The 17444-nt window shown below is 44.9% G+C and overlaps 1 protein-coding gene and 1 long non-coding RNA gene across 9 annotated transcripts in view; both read left to right on the top strand.

Annotated features, from left to right (window-relative positions):
• LSAMP (limbic system associated membrane protein) overlaps nucleotides 1-17444 on the top strand; it is a 1003852-nt gene that overhangs the window by 828890 nt on the left and 157518 nt on the right. For all 7 annotated transcript variants that reach the window (XM_064644403.1, XM_064644400.1, XM_064644401.1 and 4 more), the window contains one exon: nucleotides 8879-9111. In XM_064644403.1, coding sequence (XP_064500473.1) covers nucleotides 8879-9111 — 233 coding nt within the window. The remainder of the gene's footprint in view (nucleotides 1-8878; nucleotides 9112-17444) is intronic.
• Nucleotides 9141-11119, top strand: LOC135409199 (uncharacterized). Of its 2 annotated transcripts, XR_010428091.1 has the most exons (3): nucleotides 9141-9820; nucleotides 9921-10740; nucleotides 11062-11119. It is a non-coding gene; the product is annotated as an uncharacterized LOC135409199 (long non-coding RNA). The 2 variants fall into 2 exon arrangements; XR_010428090.1 differs by having other exon boundaries at nucleotides 9141-10740.

The following is a 17444-nucleotide window of genomic DNA, read 5'->3' as shown; positions in this document are numbered from 1 at the left end:
CTCCAGCTCTTGCCTCTCCCCCTCTCTTTTTCTCCCCCCGCTTGCCAGCCCATGATGTAGCACTCCCTTTCTCCATCTGCCCGATTGTCTCACTGCTTTTTATCTGGGTGCTGGAGCTCCAGGTGCTGTCATTCTCTGCGACAGCACAGAACGTTTCAGTTTCCCTCTGTGGCTGGATAATTACCAGATAGAGTCACGTGGAATTCCCAGCAAAACCCTCCCTCCCCTCCTGTCAGACAAGGAGATCACATCTCTGAAACACACTTTTCTTATTATTGTAATATTTTTTTTATTGGAAGAAATTCAAGGGAAAAATTTGGATTAGCTTTTCTGAAATTCACGAAAGTTACCTACAAGGCACTGAGAGTTCAGGTAGAATAAATAAGTGATTTCCAGTATTGACATTTGTGAAGAAAAATAAAGGGACTGATAGGCTGTATGGTCCTATTCTCATTTTTGGTGTATCCCTCGACTGGAAAAAAGTTGTAGTGGTGCAAAGACTCATCAGTAGCTGTTTGGTTTCCAGTTCTTTTACAAATTTGGTATAAGAGACAATACCCAGTTCACATAAATGACTAATTATCATTGTCTTTTGGTGAGCTTCTCTTCCTAAGGGACCACACATATTTTTAAAATATCAGCCTGTGCGTTCAGTGATGCCAAAAGCACAGGATCCATAATGTAAATGCAGTGCAACAAAAAGGCAAATCATCTGGCAGTGGGGAACACTGACATTCTGCATCATCTCTGCTATTCCTTGGTTTCCTGTTTTGACAGTGCAGGAAATCTGGGATGCTATGGGAAGCTATGGACAGCAGAGTGAGGCATATGATCCTGGTGGGACATTTCACTAAGACCAAACGATCAATAGCTGATGAGCATCGCCTAATCATACTGGATTAAGAACAGAGCCAGGGTTCTGGCTAGACTGAAAAGGGACACTGACAAGTCCTCAGCTAACCGAAAAAAGAAAGAGGGAGCTCAGCATCTATTTCCTCAGCAGTCTCAACCTCCCAGCTGATCTTAGTGCAAGACCCTGATGTGAGCTGTCAGAGCATTTGGCATTTCTGTAAGCATCAGCCAGAGTGCAGTTCATCCCCTCTGCACACATGTGGGAAGTAAGTTTCCTTTGGCAGGAGGCCCGTGACTGGAGACAGTTGTTCCAGATGCGTGCCTTGGAATGGCCAAAGACCTGTCCAGGGATTACCTGACTACACTATAAAGAGATGGAGAGTATTTTCTAGGTATGGTGGAAGACAAGAAAAGCTGACACTGTGGTGGTAGGCCTCACTCTGAGGCTTTTCTGTATTTTGAAGTTTTAAACCATGCTGGGATGTGGCTGGGATAGAGTTAACTTTGTTCATAGCAGCTCATATTGATATTTTTAAGAAGGTTCCTCTGCAGGAATGGATGTGGACTGAAGTTGTTTATGCAGGTATACTGATCCCCAGAAGATGGGAAGAGCAATAAATCATACCAGTGTAAGTTCCTTTATTCTGATATAGTTACATCCACCCCTTGAGAGTACTGGCATAAAAATCACTGTAATTTTGGGCTTGATTTCTGTTGGTTTTTGTTTTATTTTGTTTTGGTTTTTTCCTACACAAACAGGAACCTATATTCTTAAATAGTAATTTTAACAGAAAGAAAGCCCATGTGAGACCAGCTGTGTGTCTGCTAGTGAGAGCCCATGCAGCTAGCTGTCTTTTTAAGATGGCATATTTTTTGTGAATTCCCTTGGGTTTCATTTTCTATCCGTATCACATGGACTGAGAGACGAGGATGCTTACAGCACATGAGCAGTTCTGCACTGATACTCATCTTTGCTGGTTGCAATTCTTTTCGCTTTCATTAAAAAGAGTTGATGGGAGACACAGTGAGACAGGAACATTTCTGTACAAGGCACTGGGGACTCCATCTAAAAAAATGGGTACAAATTCTGGTCACGAAAGAGGAATTCAGACTGGAGCAGGTGCTGAGAAGGGCTACTGGGCTGTTTAGGGCAATGGAGAGTTTATCATACGAGAGGAAACCGGGAGAGTTTGGCTTGTTGAGTCCAGCAAAATGAAGGCTGAGAGGGAATATGATTTCTCTCTGTGAACACACTGGAAGATAAACACCTGAGAGAGAGAAGACCTATTTAAGCTAAAGGATGGCTGGCATGAGAGGGAATGGATATAAGCCAGGCATTAATAAATCTACACTTAGAGTTAGAAAAAAAGGTTTTAATCAGCAGAGGAGACAGACTTTGAGCAGCCTGACCTACAAAGCACGGGGACGATACCCCCCATCAAACACACTAGGATAAAGTAGGAATGAAGTACATATCTAAAAAAGATGATAAGGTACAGCTGGCTGTGCCTGCAGAGGCTGGGGCTTCGTGACCTGGTGAGCCTGTCCTAGCCTCATGCTTCCATAGTGATAATTTACTAGAGGATGAACAGAAGTGTAGGCATCCTATCAGCCATGCACCCTCCCAGTAGGTGAGTGGCCAAAAATTGTCACCTGAGTGCTGAGATACCCAGGGAGCTGCAGACAGGTGTGACGACCAAGGTCACATAATAATAAGCTGAAAGAAAGCGTGGGCTGAACAGATGCAGCATTTCCCCCTCCTGCCAGTTTTCTAGCACAGGACTAGGTTTAAGCAGTAGTTTTCTAAATCCCTCTGAGGACCTGTGTTATCATGCTGGCAGTGGTGACTCAGGAGCTATTTATGTCACATTTTGGGAATCCATCCTGCTGTGGAACAGCTTTTGCTCTCAAACAGTGACCCTGCTGTGTGTCATGGCACGTAAGAAGAGGAGTAGCAGCTCTACCAGGCTGGGGAAAGAGAGGAGCAGTGGCGGTGGGAAGGAGAATTCTGAGCAACACCTGATGCCCATGTGCATTCAAATTCAGCAAAATGAGGCTTTTGGTGCTTGGCTGAAAGGAAGTTTGAGATGTTTGGTTGATGTGGTCACCCACTGCCATCCACTTAATGGGCTCTTGCCTTCGCAGAAATGAAGATATGTTCAGCTGTAGGTATTGTCTGTAGCATGTCCAGCTGAGGAGAGCCTGATCTGGAGCAGTGGGAACCACCCAGGGACAACAGCTCTTACACTGCTCCACTCTACTATGTGCTCCTTTGTGCTCTGCCAGTGTACTCCTCTGGTGGGGACTGCACGCCAGGGACAGAGCTCACCGCTGCAGCAGCAGCGCTGCGTTGCTCTTGAGATGCTGGCAGGGTCCAGCACTGCAGTGGCGTTGCAGGGCCTGGCTGGACTCTTCCCTGAGCACCCTGCCCGGGAGGGTCAGGGCTCGCACGCCTGTGGTCTGTCCTTAGCCCTTACTCCTATATCACTGCTGGGCCATAGGCTGCACTCTTGCTGCCTCCTTGGTTGACCATGGCTGTGCTCCAATCCTTGCTTGCCAGGCAGGGAAGGACTGAATTGCTCGAGGAGACAAGACGAAACAGCAGGAGCGTGATTTGCTCTTGAGCTTTCCTCACAGGGCTGGGAGCAGTACTGTGTTTAACCACCGCATTAGCTTTCCAGGATCATACTTTGCAACACAATGGAGAATTTGTCTTGCACGTTCAGAGCTGGCAGCCGGGCTTTGTGCTGAACAAGCCGTGTTTGATCCCTCTCTCTTTTCCCTCCTGCCATTTTGCTGCCGGGGGTAGAGGGCAGTGGGGGAAGTTGTTAGCTGGATCCTGTGAGTGTGTGTGAAGTGAGAAGATTAGAGCAGGCTCATCACAGAGCTGAGGTGAAGGCAGGATATCTGATGCAGGATGGGTTGTGACATCCTCTGGCAGAAGGGGGTCATGTCCCTCAGTGAGTGCAATGGGGTGGGTTTTGGGTGCTTAATTGTGTGTGCAGCAGACTGCTGAGTTTGGGCCTGCTGCACAGAGTTTGTCTTACAGAAGAGATGATCAAAGGGTTAACGGAGAAAACATGATTAAAGAAGAGTGAGGGAATTATGGCACAGAGCTGTCACCACAACATGCTTTTGAGAAAGAGGGCAGAAAACACAGTCTCTAAACCCACTATTTATTTTTTTTCCCCAAAATGAGTTAAGAGCTGTGGCTTGCTGCAGCACACCATATTTCATTAATCCTAGAAGCTTGCCTCTTCTAACTAGGGGGGCTCTGGCAGAGAACTGTGGGACTGACTCTGCTGTAAAAAAAAAAAAAAAGTTTATTTAGAGTTACAGCAACAATTAAAAAACCCCAGACAATTATCCCAGGTTCAAGATGACACAACATATCATTGATAATGCTGTAAAACTCCCATCATGTTACAGTAATAATTTAAACAGCAGCTTCACCAGGTCCTAAAGGGCTTCCTTCCTGCCTCTTCATCACTGTAGGTTCTAAATATCATTCACTCCTTCACAAGGAAATGAAATACCCCCGCTCCATCTCCATAGGCTAGGGCCATAGCTGCTGTTCTGTTCTCTCTGAGGCATAATGGGAAAAATTGCTGAGACCCCAGTTCTCATGCATCTTCCTCCTCCTTCTCCTCACCCCTTGCAGTGCCCATCCTGGCAATGGTGCAGCCAGCCTGGGGAACCCATGCAAGGGCTTCCCAACTAAATGCCGCCTCTCAGCAGCGTGCCCGTCTGTTCGCCGGAGGAAAGAGAGGGCGGAAAGCTTAGGGCCGAGAGCTGCTGGAGTGACAGGCACAACATAAACTGCGATGAGTGTTACAGCAACATGCTGGGAAATCAATGCACTGAGCAGTGGTGCCTCGGCGGGAGGAGGAGCAGCAGTCACGGGGGCTGGGATTCAAGCACCGAGACCCGAGTGAAACGGAACAGGTGGTGAAACCTCCAGCCTTGGTGTTCAGCAGGAGAGGAGATGTGGATGCCTGAGCCTCACTCTCCTTTTCTTTGCTCGCTTTCCCACCTATCAATAGGCGTAATGTAATGTAATGTAAAGTAATGTAATATAATACTTCCAAGACGGGGAAAAAAAAGACATCTTCTCTATCCAGATGGAGTTTTCTTTGGAGCCTACAAAGGCAGGTTTGCGGGAGTACTGCTTTGGCCCAGAGCTGTGCATTAGATTGGCAGACGTGGGAGAAGTGAGGACCAGCAGCAGGGCCTACTCCTGGTTCCTGCCCATCCCCCTGCCAGATGTCCTGTCCCATTCTGATATCCAGGGACCAGGAATGCTAGTGGGCAGCTCTCCATCCCATTCAAGGCAATGGTTCCTACTGAAGGTCCAAAAGCATTCCCCTGCAACAAAAGCATCACTCCGTCCTCTCCCTCCTGTGGCATGGCTCAGCCCCGCTGTCTGTGTTTGCATGTGAGGAAACTGAGGCTGAGGGAAGAGCGCGAGGATGACCTGGCTTCCTTTCCCCATGTCCAGTTTCCAACCATCCTCTCCTGGCTGGTTGTTATGCAGTTGTTAGCCACTGTGTGAGAACTAGAAATGCGTCCGTAGCAGGTAAAAATGGTGCTGTCGCTAAAAAACCTCAGGTGTCATACTTGGTTGTGTTTGTTTATGAGGGGGCAAGGAGGGCTAATGGGGCATGGCAGCAAGGCTTTTGTCCTTCAGTGTCTGTGGTTTGAATTGGTGCGATATCAATAGTTCCCAAGTCCCTGCAGTGATCGTGCAAGGCATGACCACCACCACCACTCACTGGTCCTCTTGTTAGCCACCTCGGAGATGTCAAGAAATTAAACCTGAAACTGTAAGGACAAGCAAAATTAATGGATCACAAATTGCTTATTAGCTTTCACTGATGCTGATGGTAATGCTTTCAATAAGCCTAATGAGAAGTGTTTGACTGTCTCTGTGAACTTGATTATTGATTATTAGTGAACGATAAGAGTCATTTGATATCTTGCTGATGCCATGCTCCTATTGCTTTGCAGTTAAAATGTCAGTTAACATGCCATTTAATATTCTATTAGTATTGAATTAGCACTTATTACACTGTGAAAATCATCACCATAAATCCTTATTAAAGCGTGATCCATACAGCTGGGTGGCATCTCTGGCAGACTAAGAAGGTGCGTGTGTGCAGACAGACGTACTGAGATGCATCATCCACACAGATGCATGTTCAGAGCATGTCGGGACTGGGAATTTTCACATTTGTACGTTGATTTTCCCTGACAGTTTGAGAGGAACATGTATGGTGAACAGAGAGCTCAAATCCACTTCACTTATGTTTCCCATTTTCCTCCTTTCTTTCTGCCCTTCCCTCCTTTTTTTATTTTGGTAGCACTTGCTAACTTATTTCACAGGCATTTGCAAGGTTTTCTGACTATAGCTATTGACCACCGTCTAGGGCTGACCTTGATGGGTGTAGGACAGGTAATTACATGTTTTCTCTTCAAAAGAGAGGAGGGAGGGTCCCCAGGTGAGCATACCCTCAGAAGCAAGAGGACAAGGCTTTGCTCTGACCATGGCACTGAGCTGTTACTGACATGAGGCATATGACAGGGGCATCTTTGCTGCCTCCAAAGAGAGTTTTATAATGACTAAGTGCAGGACAGAGCCATGGAGGGCTGCGCTAAAGGTTTGGAAAGCAGCCTGGCAGGACTGGTGCAGTGCCCTGGATCTGCTGGAGCCCAGCAGCACATACAGGTGTTCTGGAGGATTTTCAGAAGTGACAGAACCTTCAGCTCCCACTGACTGCAGCTGTTAAACTGCTTAGCTTTTCACCACCAAAAGACCTAACTCCTGATTCTTGGTGCTGTTACGACTCTACACAGAAACGCATGTGCAAGAGGGCTTGTGACCCTTAGACAGCCAGCTCTGGAGGCAGTCTGGATGTTCCTGCAGGGGCTGCTGCTCCCAGACCTGGGGCACACTGCCCTCCTTGGGTCCTTGCTTTCACCTCCTGTCAATGCTGATTACAACCTGGTTCAGCCAATGCAACTGGAGGCATGCCCCGTTGTAGTAGTACTGTTTTCTACATGTAAGTGGCTGCTCATGGATTCCCCTGCCTCTTTCTATTTGACAAAAAGCAGCTTTTAAAAACAACTGAGATCACACCTGAGAGCTCACCTCAGGGGCAAGTGCCTGCCTGGCTGGGAGGGTGGGCTCTGGCCTGAGGGCCAAACCCTCTCCCTGCCTTTGGCTGGATGGCAGTAGTAAGGGACAGGATCTGTTGGGCTGCTCTCTAAAGCAAATGTTTGTTGGATCAGACAGAGCTGCTTACAGCTTGGCCAGCAGTGTGGTGAGCCTCTCATTGATGCTCACACAGCTTGGCTTTCCTGCTGCCCACAAGTAACCCCAGAACAACTTGGACACAGCATCCATGGGCATGCCAAAAGGGAGTGGGTGAGAGGTGCCGGCCATAATGGTAGGGTCACATCACAAGGGATGGCAGCTGCAGCACAGCGTGAATGAAATGCATTCAAATAGAGGAACTTGGAAAATGTCTGACCAATGCTAAAAGGCTGTATGAAAGCCTACTGTCAAATATTTGTCTTATCTTGAAGCAATAATCTTAATCCTCTCTCTTTTCTCTTTCAAATACAACACATGCATGAATAGTGAATAGGACACAATCCTGTGCAATGTGATGTAGAAGACTCAGCTTGAGCAGGAAAGTTTGACCAGATGACCTCACTGTGGTCCTTTCCAACCTTACCCATTCTGTGATTTTGTAGCAGTGGTGGGGAGAGGTGCTGGCTTATTTGGATGCTGCGACACTGTGGGCAGAGCTTTGAGAGGTGAAGGAGCAACACCTCTGGAGACTGAGCTTCCCCATTTATCCACAAAACAAATGAGGTGTAAGCTGCTGCAGGGCAAACCCTCTCAAACTATCTGGGCCCACCCTGGTGGGTACAGCTGCCAGGAGGAAAGAGGAGTTATGTCTCTGTGTCTTCTTCAGCCCTGGTCCTCTTGAATAAGACACAGCTGAGAGTGAGCAGAACGTGCCTTGTCATTGGCATCTCCCGATCTCTTCTGTGCAAGTTTTCTGGTGGTGGGAAGTGATGCAGAGCAGGTGCCTTTGCCAAAAGGGTATTTATCTTCGCAGCACCTTGTCCGCTTTGTCAAGAAACAAAATACTTCTCATGCAGTTGCAACAGGGTTAGTCAGTCCTCTGCCTTGTGATGGTTGGCAGTTGGGGCAGTTGGTTGCTGCTCCTCCTGCTGCTCCTCTGCATGCCACCCCTAGCTGTCATTCCTCCTCTCCTGTCCACCTGAGATCTTCACAGGATGTGCTGCGTGTCTCATAGGGATGGCAGTGACACCCTGCAGCCTCTCCTTTTCAGCCTGAGATCTGCACTTGCCTGCACAAGCAGGCAGATGTGCATCAGCGGGAAAGGATGGGGGGGGGGGTGTATGTGTTAGAAGGGTAAAGTTTGAGCAGTGAATCCCTCTTTCCACAAACCTATTTTTGGTCAGAGGGATGTAGAAGGGAGATATGCTATAGTTCTCTCCCCCTGTGCTGCTGAAACTGAGGGATGGAGGAGCTGTGCCCTAGCTGACAAAGCTGGAGCCCTGAACCTTTGCCCTCCAGGCTGGAAGAAGTCTGGGAGTGTAACTCTCTTGTATACTCAACTTTTGAAGGTGAGGGGAAAGCATAGGAAGAAGTACTTCTCACCTTTCCCATTGTCAGGGTTAGAAGGGATTTGGTGATCAGGATCTCTTTTGGCCTTCCAAAGTAACTTTTGGTGCAGATATAAAGAAGAGAGAACAGGAGACATGACCACCTCAAATCCCATGGTTTCATTAACCGAAAGTTCCTGAAGCCCTTAAAAAATCATTGTAAAATACATGTCCATGGGACAGCAATGATGAGAAGATGCTGTGGTTCACTGACAAGGCAGGAATGTGCTATGAAATTTCTAAGCAAAGTAGTAAAGGGGAGGGACAAAAAGGAGATGATGGAGAGGGTTGTTGATCTCCCGCTCACCTTTCTCATCCTCTGCAGGTGTTATGTAGAAGACAGAAGCTCCAAGGTGGCCTGGTTAAACCGTTCCGGCATCATTTTTGCTGGAGAGGACAAGTGGTCCCTGGACCCTCGAGTAGAGCTGGAGAAGAGAAACCCCCTGGAATACAGCCTGCGGATCCAGAAAGTGGATGTCTATGATGAGGGGTCCTATACGTGTTCAGTGCAAACACAGCATCACCCCAAGACTGCCCAGGTTTACTTGATCGTGCAAGGTAAGCAACATACCTGTTAAGAGAGCAAAGAGTAAAATAAACAGTGAGTGGGGGGATCTGTATCTTTCTTAGAGAAACTCCAGCCTGTGTATCCCTTATGTTTACAACAGGAGCCAGCAGGACTCTCCCCTTCCACTGCAGCACAGCATGGCTTTACTCTGCTGTCAGTTTGTCCTTTTAAAAGTGGTGACAGAGCAGGGGACACCAGTGATGCCAAGACATATTCTAGTATAATGCAAACCTGGCTCCTTGCTCAGGTTGCTTTGGCACTGAGGGGAAAGCATTTGTTCATAATGACACTTGTCAGAACATTGTGCTTGCTTCATCTCTTCCCAGACAATCCTCTGGTTTCTTCGCCTCCTCCTTCCTCCTCAGGTTTCCTTTCTTTTTTCTTGTGTCAACAAGCTACTGTGCTGTGTTTTTTGGCCTTCCATTGTCAACTCTTTGCAAGGCTGGGGAATTAATTTTTCTGGGTGTTTTTCTGTGCTGGGTCATTGGTTTGCAGGGTGTGCTGTCACTAGGCATGTGTGAAACCTGGTACCTGAGATAGCTGCCATGTACCTTATGTTGCCCTCTCCTTTTTTAGCTGCCCTCCTCCTGTGTGGGTTGTAGGGAACTGGAAACTTGGCAAACCAGCACTGTCCTATCTGTCTGCCTGCATTTATGGTATAACAGACAGTAAACACATTAAAGGGTTCGCCAATTACTGGTAAGGGCATTAGTGAGTTTACTTGTTCCATCCTGTCCTGACCAGAATACCAAACAAGTGAGTTTACTCAGTTTTCTTTTGTTTTTCTTTTGATATTCAGGCCATTGTGTCTATCTGTCCATTTATCTAAAATATTTATAGAGCAGCTTAGGTGATGGGTATGTATAAATGCATTTGATACATATTACCAATATGTTCGATTTCTACATTATCTTTCAGGCTGGGGTTTGTTATTTCTCCTGATTTGTCTAGTAACCCAAAAGGCTGTAGATTTTATTCCTCTCAGCAAGTTTTTTAATTGCTCTGGATATAAATGCATGCACAAAGGGACTTTTCCTCTTGCTGGTACTACTTGGCAAACCGGGGGGCTAACTAGCTTACCAAGTGTTTATCTGCAAGGTGGAGAAGTCCAGACATATGGTCAGAGGTGATGCTTTACACACAAGTGTAGTGAGACGGAGGGCTCCTGGTTTGCCTTGCACAAAATCCTCCCCCAGCGGCATGAAGAGCGGCACACACCAGCACACAGAGCAGCTCTCCCGGCCTGGCCGAGTGTTCGCTGGAGTGTGCCTGGTGTGAAATGCACTCAGCAGCCCTGGAGCTGTACCCCGCCTCGCTGCTCGCTGTAGCAGTGCGTAGCTAACCGTCTGGAGGTGGTTTATTGCTGGTAAAATCTCGCAGCACACAATTTCCATTTACCTGTCAAGAAAAATATAGGGATAAATGAATTTTAGAGCCATGCACATGTATTATTAATTTTATTTGTGCCTATTAGGTATGGGCCTAAGCAGCAAAATTGAGTTCTCTAGCTTAGCTTTCACCTAAATATATAGGTATCTGGCTCTGAACTACTGCCACCTTTCTGAGAATGAGAAAATTTAAGTTTTGACACACCTAAACTCTGGATACCTGTAAACAAGGTATCTGTGGGTAATCATGTTCTAATACCTGCTACAGATTTAGCCAAAGACCTGTTGTGATATCGCGCTTACTGTAATCCTGTAATTAGGTGAAATTCATAGCTTTAATTTTCTAAAACTAAATTTCATCTGAAAAAAAAAACAAGCAAAATATAAATAAAAAATCCTTTACAAATTGGAAGAGTTAGTCTCATTTTAAACCATGCTTTAAAAATAATCTTAACTAATAAAACTAATTTATTAGAAAAAAATATGTTAGAATCCCTTTTGTCTCTGAGTATCATATAGTCATATTGATTGCTATTTTTCTCAGATTTGCAGGTTGTCTGCCTGAAAAATAGTCTGCTGTTAGTACAAATTAAAGGAGTTTGGATATTGAGTCATGCTAAGCTTGTTATTTATTTAATGTTGTTTATTTACTTCTTGTGGTTTTGTGTTCATAAATTTCAAAATGTAGGCAATATAAAGCTCTGGGCATCCCAAATGTAAAAATAATAAAAAAGAAAATACAGCTCCGGAAACATTAAATGACAGGGTGGTCAACTGATCTGCCTGCTAATCTGTGAAGAGAATTTCTGGAATGATGGTCAGTGATTCCCTTCAAAAAAGCCCAGGGAAACAGAAACAAGCCAGGGTCAGAGACACCTTGCTGTCTTTGTGCACACAGTTGATGCCTGGATTAGCCAGTGAAAGATACTGCAATGATAGTTGCTCATGCCCTGGAAACAATAGGCTGTTTTAGGGCCATGCCCAGGCTTCCTGTTCTGCTCACTCAGCACTGTCATGGATTTTTCTGATCCCCTCTGCACTGTATCCTAAAGACAAGTCCTTTATCTCCCCTGGTTCAACTCTCTCATCTGTCTATCCCCTGTGGAAACCCAGCCTCTATTACCCCTAGAAATAATTGGGATAGCTATACCAGAGACTAAGAAATGAGTAGACAGATACTAGAGGGCTGTTGGAGCCCTTATAACTAGAGACCACTCCAAGTCCAAATGCCAGCTGAAATAGATGGGCTTCAGTGTATCCTGAAGATACACTGCATTTAGGTCACTGCAGTCTAATGGAGTTGCCTTCTAGGAGCAGGTCCTTTCCTTCCTTGAGAAAATCAGCTTTCTCCAGGGTGAGCTCTGCTTGGTAACCTCTGCTGGCCAGAGATGCAGAAGTATATCACAGAAAGAGGGACATCACCTCTCTAATGTGTGTGCCTGTGCCCTCCAGTATTTCCAAGGGAAGAGCCATTTCTGGTTTGTCAGCCAGCACCAGTCTCTATATAAAAGCCTACTCAGTCTACTCCTTTCCTCTCTTAAGTGTTTATATCCACTGATAGTATCCTTCTCAACTGGGGCGTATTGCAGACGTCTAAAAGGACATAATTAAACAACACTTAAAAAAAACAAAATCAGAACTTCATGGACAGCTAAAAGTAGAAAAAGTTTTCTTCATAGGTCTTTCCTGCTTTTGAAACATAAAGCCAACTCTGCTGGTAGAAGTAGGCATTCACTGCCAAAAGATTCGTCAGTGCAACTGTGGCCATCTCTTCTGTCTTTCTGACCCAGGTGTGCAGCACTGCTTGCAAGGTGGATTGCACTGGAGCGAGCTGTGTCTGCCCAGCTCAGTTTTTATGATGCTGGTGCTGCACTCTCTGCACTGGAATGTATAAATGAAGAGAATGCTCTGAACCACCACCTCACTCAAAGCATTTTTGTGCTGTTTCAATTGGAGTGTAATGGCCACTAGCAAATCTTTCTGTTTCCTACCCCAGATATTTCTGTTGGTGTCTGATCAGAAGAGTAAACATCTGGAAGGACTTGCAAAAGATGGTCTGGTCCCTCCCTATGCAGTGAGACAAGACCAGCTTTACAGTGGTTGCCCCTAACATGTATTTTTTGAAGACACCCTGTGCCTGCATAGCTGGTGCATGTCCATTATTCACTCTCCTTGCATTTGAAAAGCCTTTAGTAATGTACAATTCAAATTGATTTTGCTGCCAATTATTTCTGGTCCTTCCAAGATATGTGGTAGTATTTCTCCTCCTCTTCCTCAGAACTACCTTTTATCTGCCCGAAACCCATTAATTCCTGTGTCTCAGATGCCTCTAGTCCAGCTTAACAGGCTCATTGTTTCTCACAGGTCCTATTTTCCAGTCTTTGTGTCATACATATTTCACTACTGTTTGATTTGTCTACATGTTTTCTTAAATTTACTGTCCAAACCCAAGAAAGGAGTTCCAGTTCAGGATTCAGTCATGCAGATACAAATACCAGCCATGTTTTCCCTATCACACTTCACTTACCTGACCCCAGAATGAATGAGATTTACCTTTTTTTTTATAATAGTGCCTCATTACTTTCACTCAGTCTCTCTGCAGCTTTCTAACCCTCTCTTACTGGTCTGCAACACAGTCTGCATCTCATTCTCCACTTCTGTATTTGAACATTAATTGTTTTTCCTCCCTTCCTGAGCACAGTGCTTTGTGCTCGCTGTTGCTGGATGCCATCTGGTTGGTTTCTCCATGGAGACCGCTTCTTCAATTTACTTATGATCCTGGTCTCCAAAGCACTTGCAACTGCCCCCAACTTGGTGTCATCGACAAAAGTCAGGTGACTTCTTTCTGTTCCTTCATGAAGGTGTTAATTAAAGTATTCAAGAGATCAGGACACAAAAGCAGACTGTGGTAGGAGCCCACAAAAACCTCATCCCTGGTGGATAACGATCTGTTGATTGCCGCTCTTTGAAGCATCCTGATGGTGATTTAACATCCGCCATATTCTTGTAGCTTGTTGAAGACTGTCAGGTCTTCTGAAGTCAAGATATATCTCATAATCACACATACTGCTCCTGCATTATCTGCTATGCCAGATATCCTACAAAAAAGGGAAATGAGGCTGGGGTAACATGATATGTGCTTGCCAAAAGTACATTGCTTATTTTTTCTTTCACTCTGTTATTATCCTCTCGGTGCTTATAAATGGGATGTTTAATTATTTGTTCCAGTATGTTGAGTGACTTGTTCCAACAAGGACACAGTGACTGTCCCTTTCCCAGCATTACCTTGGCTTCTTGTTCTTTTAGGGCGATATCCTCATGCCCTTCTCAGGCATCAAATATCAATAGAGAAATCTCTATAGTCCTTACTTATCTCATCAGGGTCACAGACACAAAGGCACAGAGGTTTTAGCATGCATAGGGTTTAAAAGTCCTGCAATAAAGAGATAGGCCTGTCCAAGTCAATCTAAAGGAATAACTCTATTAGGAGGAAGCAGATGGTTGCTGTATTTGCTGTCCAGAGCCTTTACAGCTAGGCATCATTGTGAATGGAGGTGTTTGGGAACTTTTCAATGAAACAAAAACATTCCACTGTTTTTGACTTTTAAGTTTTAATTTAATCAGGAAGGTTTTAAAGGTCTGAGGTACTTTTTCTAGTCAAATTCGGGAAGACAAAAAGGTATAGCATTGCCACAACCTATCTAAAAAATAGAGCATTCAGTTGAGGTATGAAGAACTCACGTTCACATTTTTGCTCAGAGGCTGGGACTCCTGCAGACTCACTAACATTTCTTGTGATTCCCAGTTACTGGCTGTTCAAACATGTGGGCTCTCCCTTGGTTTAATGTTTATTTCATGAAAAAAAATAAATGAAAAGGCTTTGTCATTTTTGCAAAACAAAAACAAATTTAGAAAATGTCAGCAGCAAATGTTCACTAAGAGGAATGCTTATTTACTGTCCTGTCTTAATCACAAACCTAAAGTCAAATGCATAGCAGCTAAGGCCAAATCCTACAATTTTCTTTCTAACTGATAGGCATTAATGTGTGATAAAAAGCACAGAATGTAGCCTTTCTCCATTATGAATTGCCTTTGTAGAGCTCCTTGCTTGCAAAGATTCAGACTCACTAGTCATTGTTACAAAGTGGTATAAGGATGTATTTGTTGCTGCTGGGATTTAACCATAGAAAAATTATTAATAACTCTGTGAGTAGAATTGCTGTGCCTCCTCTCAGTCCACTCTCCTGAAATTAAAGAACTTTGTGCTGGTGACTGGCACAGCACAGCAGAGAGAGATCCTTTAGCCAGAAAGGCAGCTGAACCAGTCTGGCTTCCCCAGTGTGTGAACTGCTCTGCCAGTGTGCCCCTTGGTAAGAGCTGGGTCTAGGGCTGAGCAGGGAGGGTGTTGTCCACCATCCCTGGAGGTATTTGAAAGATGTGTAAATGTGGCTCTTAGGCACATGGCTTAGTGGTGGACTTGGCAGTGCTGGGTTAAAGATTGAACTCTTTGATCTTAGAGAGCTTTTCCGACCTAAACAGTTCTGTCATTCTATGATCCGCCCAGACCTTGCCTTCATTTCTGAGGACAGCAATGGGGAAAGATAATGCTTTAGACTTAGAGACTGTAGGAAAGGTCTCTGATCAGAACTGAAGCAAGGCACATGAGTGTGTATTCTAGGAGCCTGAAGTGGTGGTAACTTCTGCTGATCACCAGCCTGGGTCCTGAGCCAATGAGCCAGAGAGGGGAGTCTTCCGATCAAATGTAGATGTGACCATTGCAGTGGTTTATCTTGTACTCCCTTTGTCATTAGTGAGGAGACAAGACTCTTCTCAGGCACAGCCCAGTTCATCCTTAAGTAGCCATCCAAAATTCATCAGATGAATTGACCAATGGAAATGTGATTGTCCCTCCCCTGGCTGTAGCAGGAAGCCCAGGGTGAGCAGTGCGTTTGGTGCCATGAATACTCTTAGCCTTTCCACACCTCTTTCAGTCAATCTTCACTGGAGTTTATTCCCTGCCAGAATATGTCATTGGTGGCTGTCAGGACTTGCAGGAGGTTGCTGGGAGACTGGAGCCAGGCTGGTCTTGAGCTTAGCAGATCTGTGGTGGGAGCCCACCTACCCCTGGCATGCCTGGCCTTCCCACCTCTTCGGCCAGCACTAGAAGCGGAGTGGTTTGAAGAGATTTTTCCTTTGCTAGATAGACAGTAAGTGTGTTGGAGTCAGATGCTGTTCTCTGAGAGATTTTGACTTCCCCACTTTGTGGGTGCAGAGCCCAGAACTCTGAGGGATCTTTCTGAGCACTAACACTGTAGTGTTTTTCATTCCAGGGAGTATGCAGTAGGTAAGAACAAGCACAGGCCACTTTGTCTTTTTCAGGACATAGCTCCAATGGGAAAATAACAGCATATTTGGCATGCTGTTGCAAACAATAATGAGGTGACATGGGAATATGAATTTTCTGGGAAGTAGGAAAAAAACCATCATTTTTGTGGGAATGGTGGGGGAGGAGAAAAAAAAAAAGGTTGGAGGGAGGAGATAAAGTCAGGTTACTACAGGGACTGGAAGAGACAAGTCCAGTATGCTTGGAAGGAAGTGACAGCAGATCAGTTTGATGGGGAACAGGGAATAATCTTGGGGAACTGAAGGATGTCAGATCTTGCTGCACCCCTTTTGCTGTTACCATGGACCTTAATTTCTTACCAGCAAAATAATTCCAGAATGTGAGGCACTCGTTAGTATTGGTGGCAATTTTTCTAGGTTTTCCATGCTGGTTTGTTTTGGCAAACTCATAAATTGCAGGAAAATGCACCTGGTGTTTCATAGGTTATCAAGGAACTTCCTTCCACTCCCCATCTCGTATTTTTATTGCCTCCCCATAGTGTCCTGATGCTCTTAACTTCTGTTTTCCTATCTCCAGGCATGTCTGGAATGTTACTATGCATCACCAGCTTTGGCTCATTATATTGGTTGGATCTTAGCACTTCCTAGTGCATAAATCAGGAGTTTTTTCTGGAAATATTTTGGTGCTTGCTTTGCAGGTGCAGGCAGGAGACAAAAACAGAATACTTCAAAAAATGCTTACTCATTTTGGAGAAAGAAGTACAGCACAAAATATATGGAATTCTTTCATATGGCTGGGAGGAAGGATCTTGATATGATAATCCAAGTCCTTAGTAATATAAATCAGCTTAGCTTGAGTGGTCTCTTCAGAGCTGTATCAGCTGACTTTGTGTGATTTTGTCAGATCAGCTGATTCTAGATTCAGACCAGTCCTTTGAAAGATTTTGTCTTGTTATTTCTCAGTTTGATGGTCTCAGTCTACAGTCCCAAGTCTTAGCTCAGACTGTAAGACAGGGGAGCTGGGACAATATTTTTTTCTCAGCTCCAAACACAGCAAGAACTTAGTCCCACGACCAAGTCCAATAGTTCTTGAGAGAGTGCAAATAACCATCAGTTTTAAAGCCAACTATGTTCCTGCTCCCACTGCTGGAAGAAAGCTGTAGTAGCACAATAGGGTTGCCTTGACCTGTTGCAAACTTTGAAATTTGACCCAATTTTTCCACAAGAGGATATGTCCTCTTAGACATCCTAAGTCACAGATTGCCATTCCCTATTCCCTCCATCATGAACTGTGTGTTGTCAGTAGTGAGTGAATAATTTTTTTTGCCACATCCTCTTGAGATCTCTTTGTGGAAAAAAAAGTATATCAGGAATAAATATCTTAGTATAATCAGGAATATCTTACTCATTTTACATAGCAGGTCTGTAACTGCTTAGTGGCTTGAAAATGAGCAAAAATCTGTTTTTTAAAAATTCTCAAAAAGTTCTGATCTGAAGCTTTGGATTTCTAACACAAAAGAATGAGAAAAGATACATAGCTAGTCTCTATTAGATACTTAAGGATCAGCTTGTCTCTTTACTTGCAATGTGGA

This window comes from Pseudopipra pipra, chromosome 2 (genome assembly GCF_036250125.1).
Source record: "Pseudopipra pipra isolate bDixPip1 chromosome 2, bDixPip1.hap1, whole genome shotgun sequence".
Lineage (NCBI taxonomy): Eukaryota > Metazoa > Chordata > Aves > Passeriformes > Pipridae > Pseudopipra > Pseudopipra pipra.
Note: the sequence above shows the minus strand (reverse complement) of the source record. Positions and strands in the feature narration are given on the sequence as shown.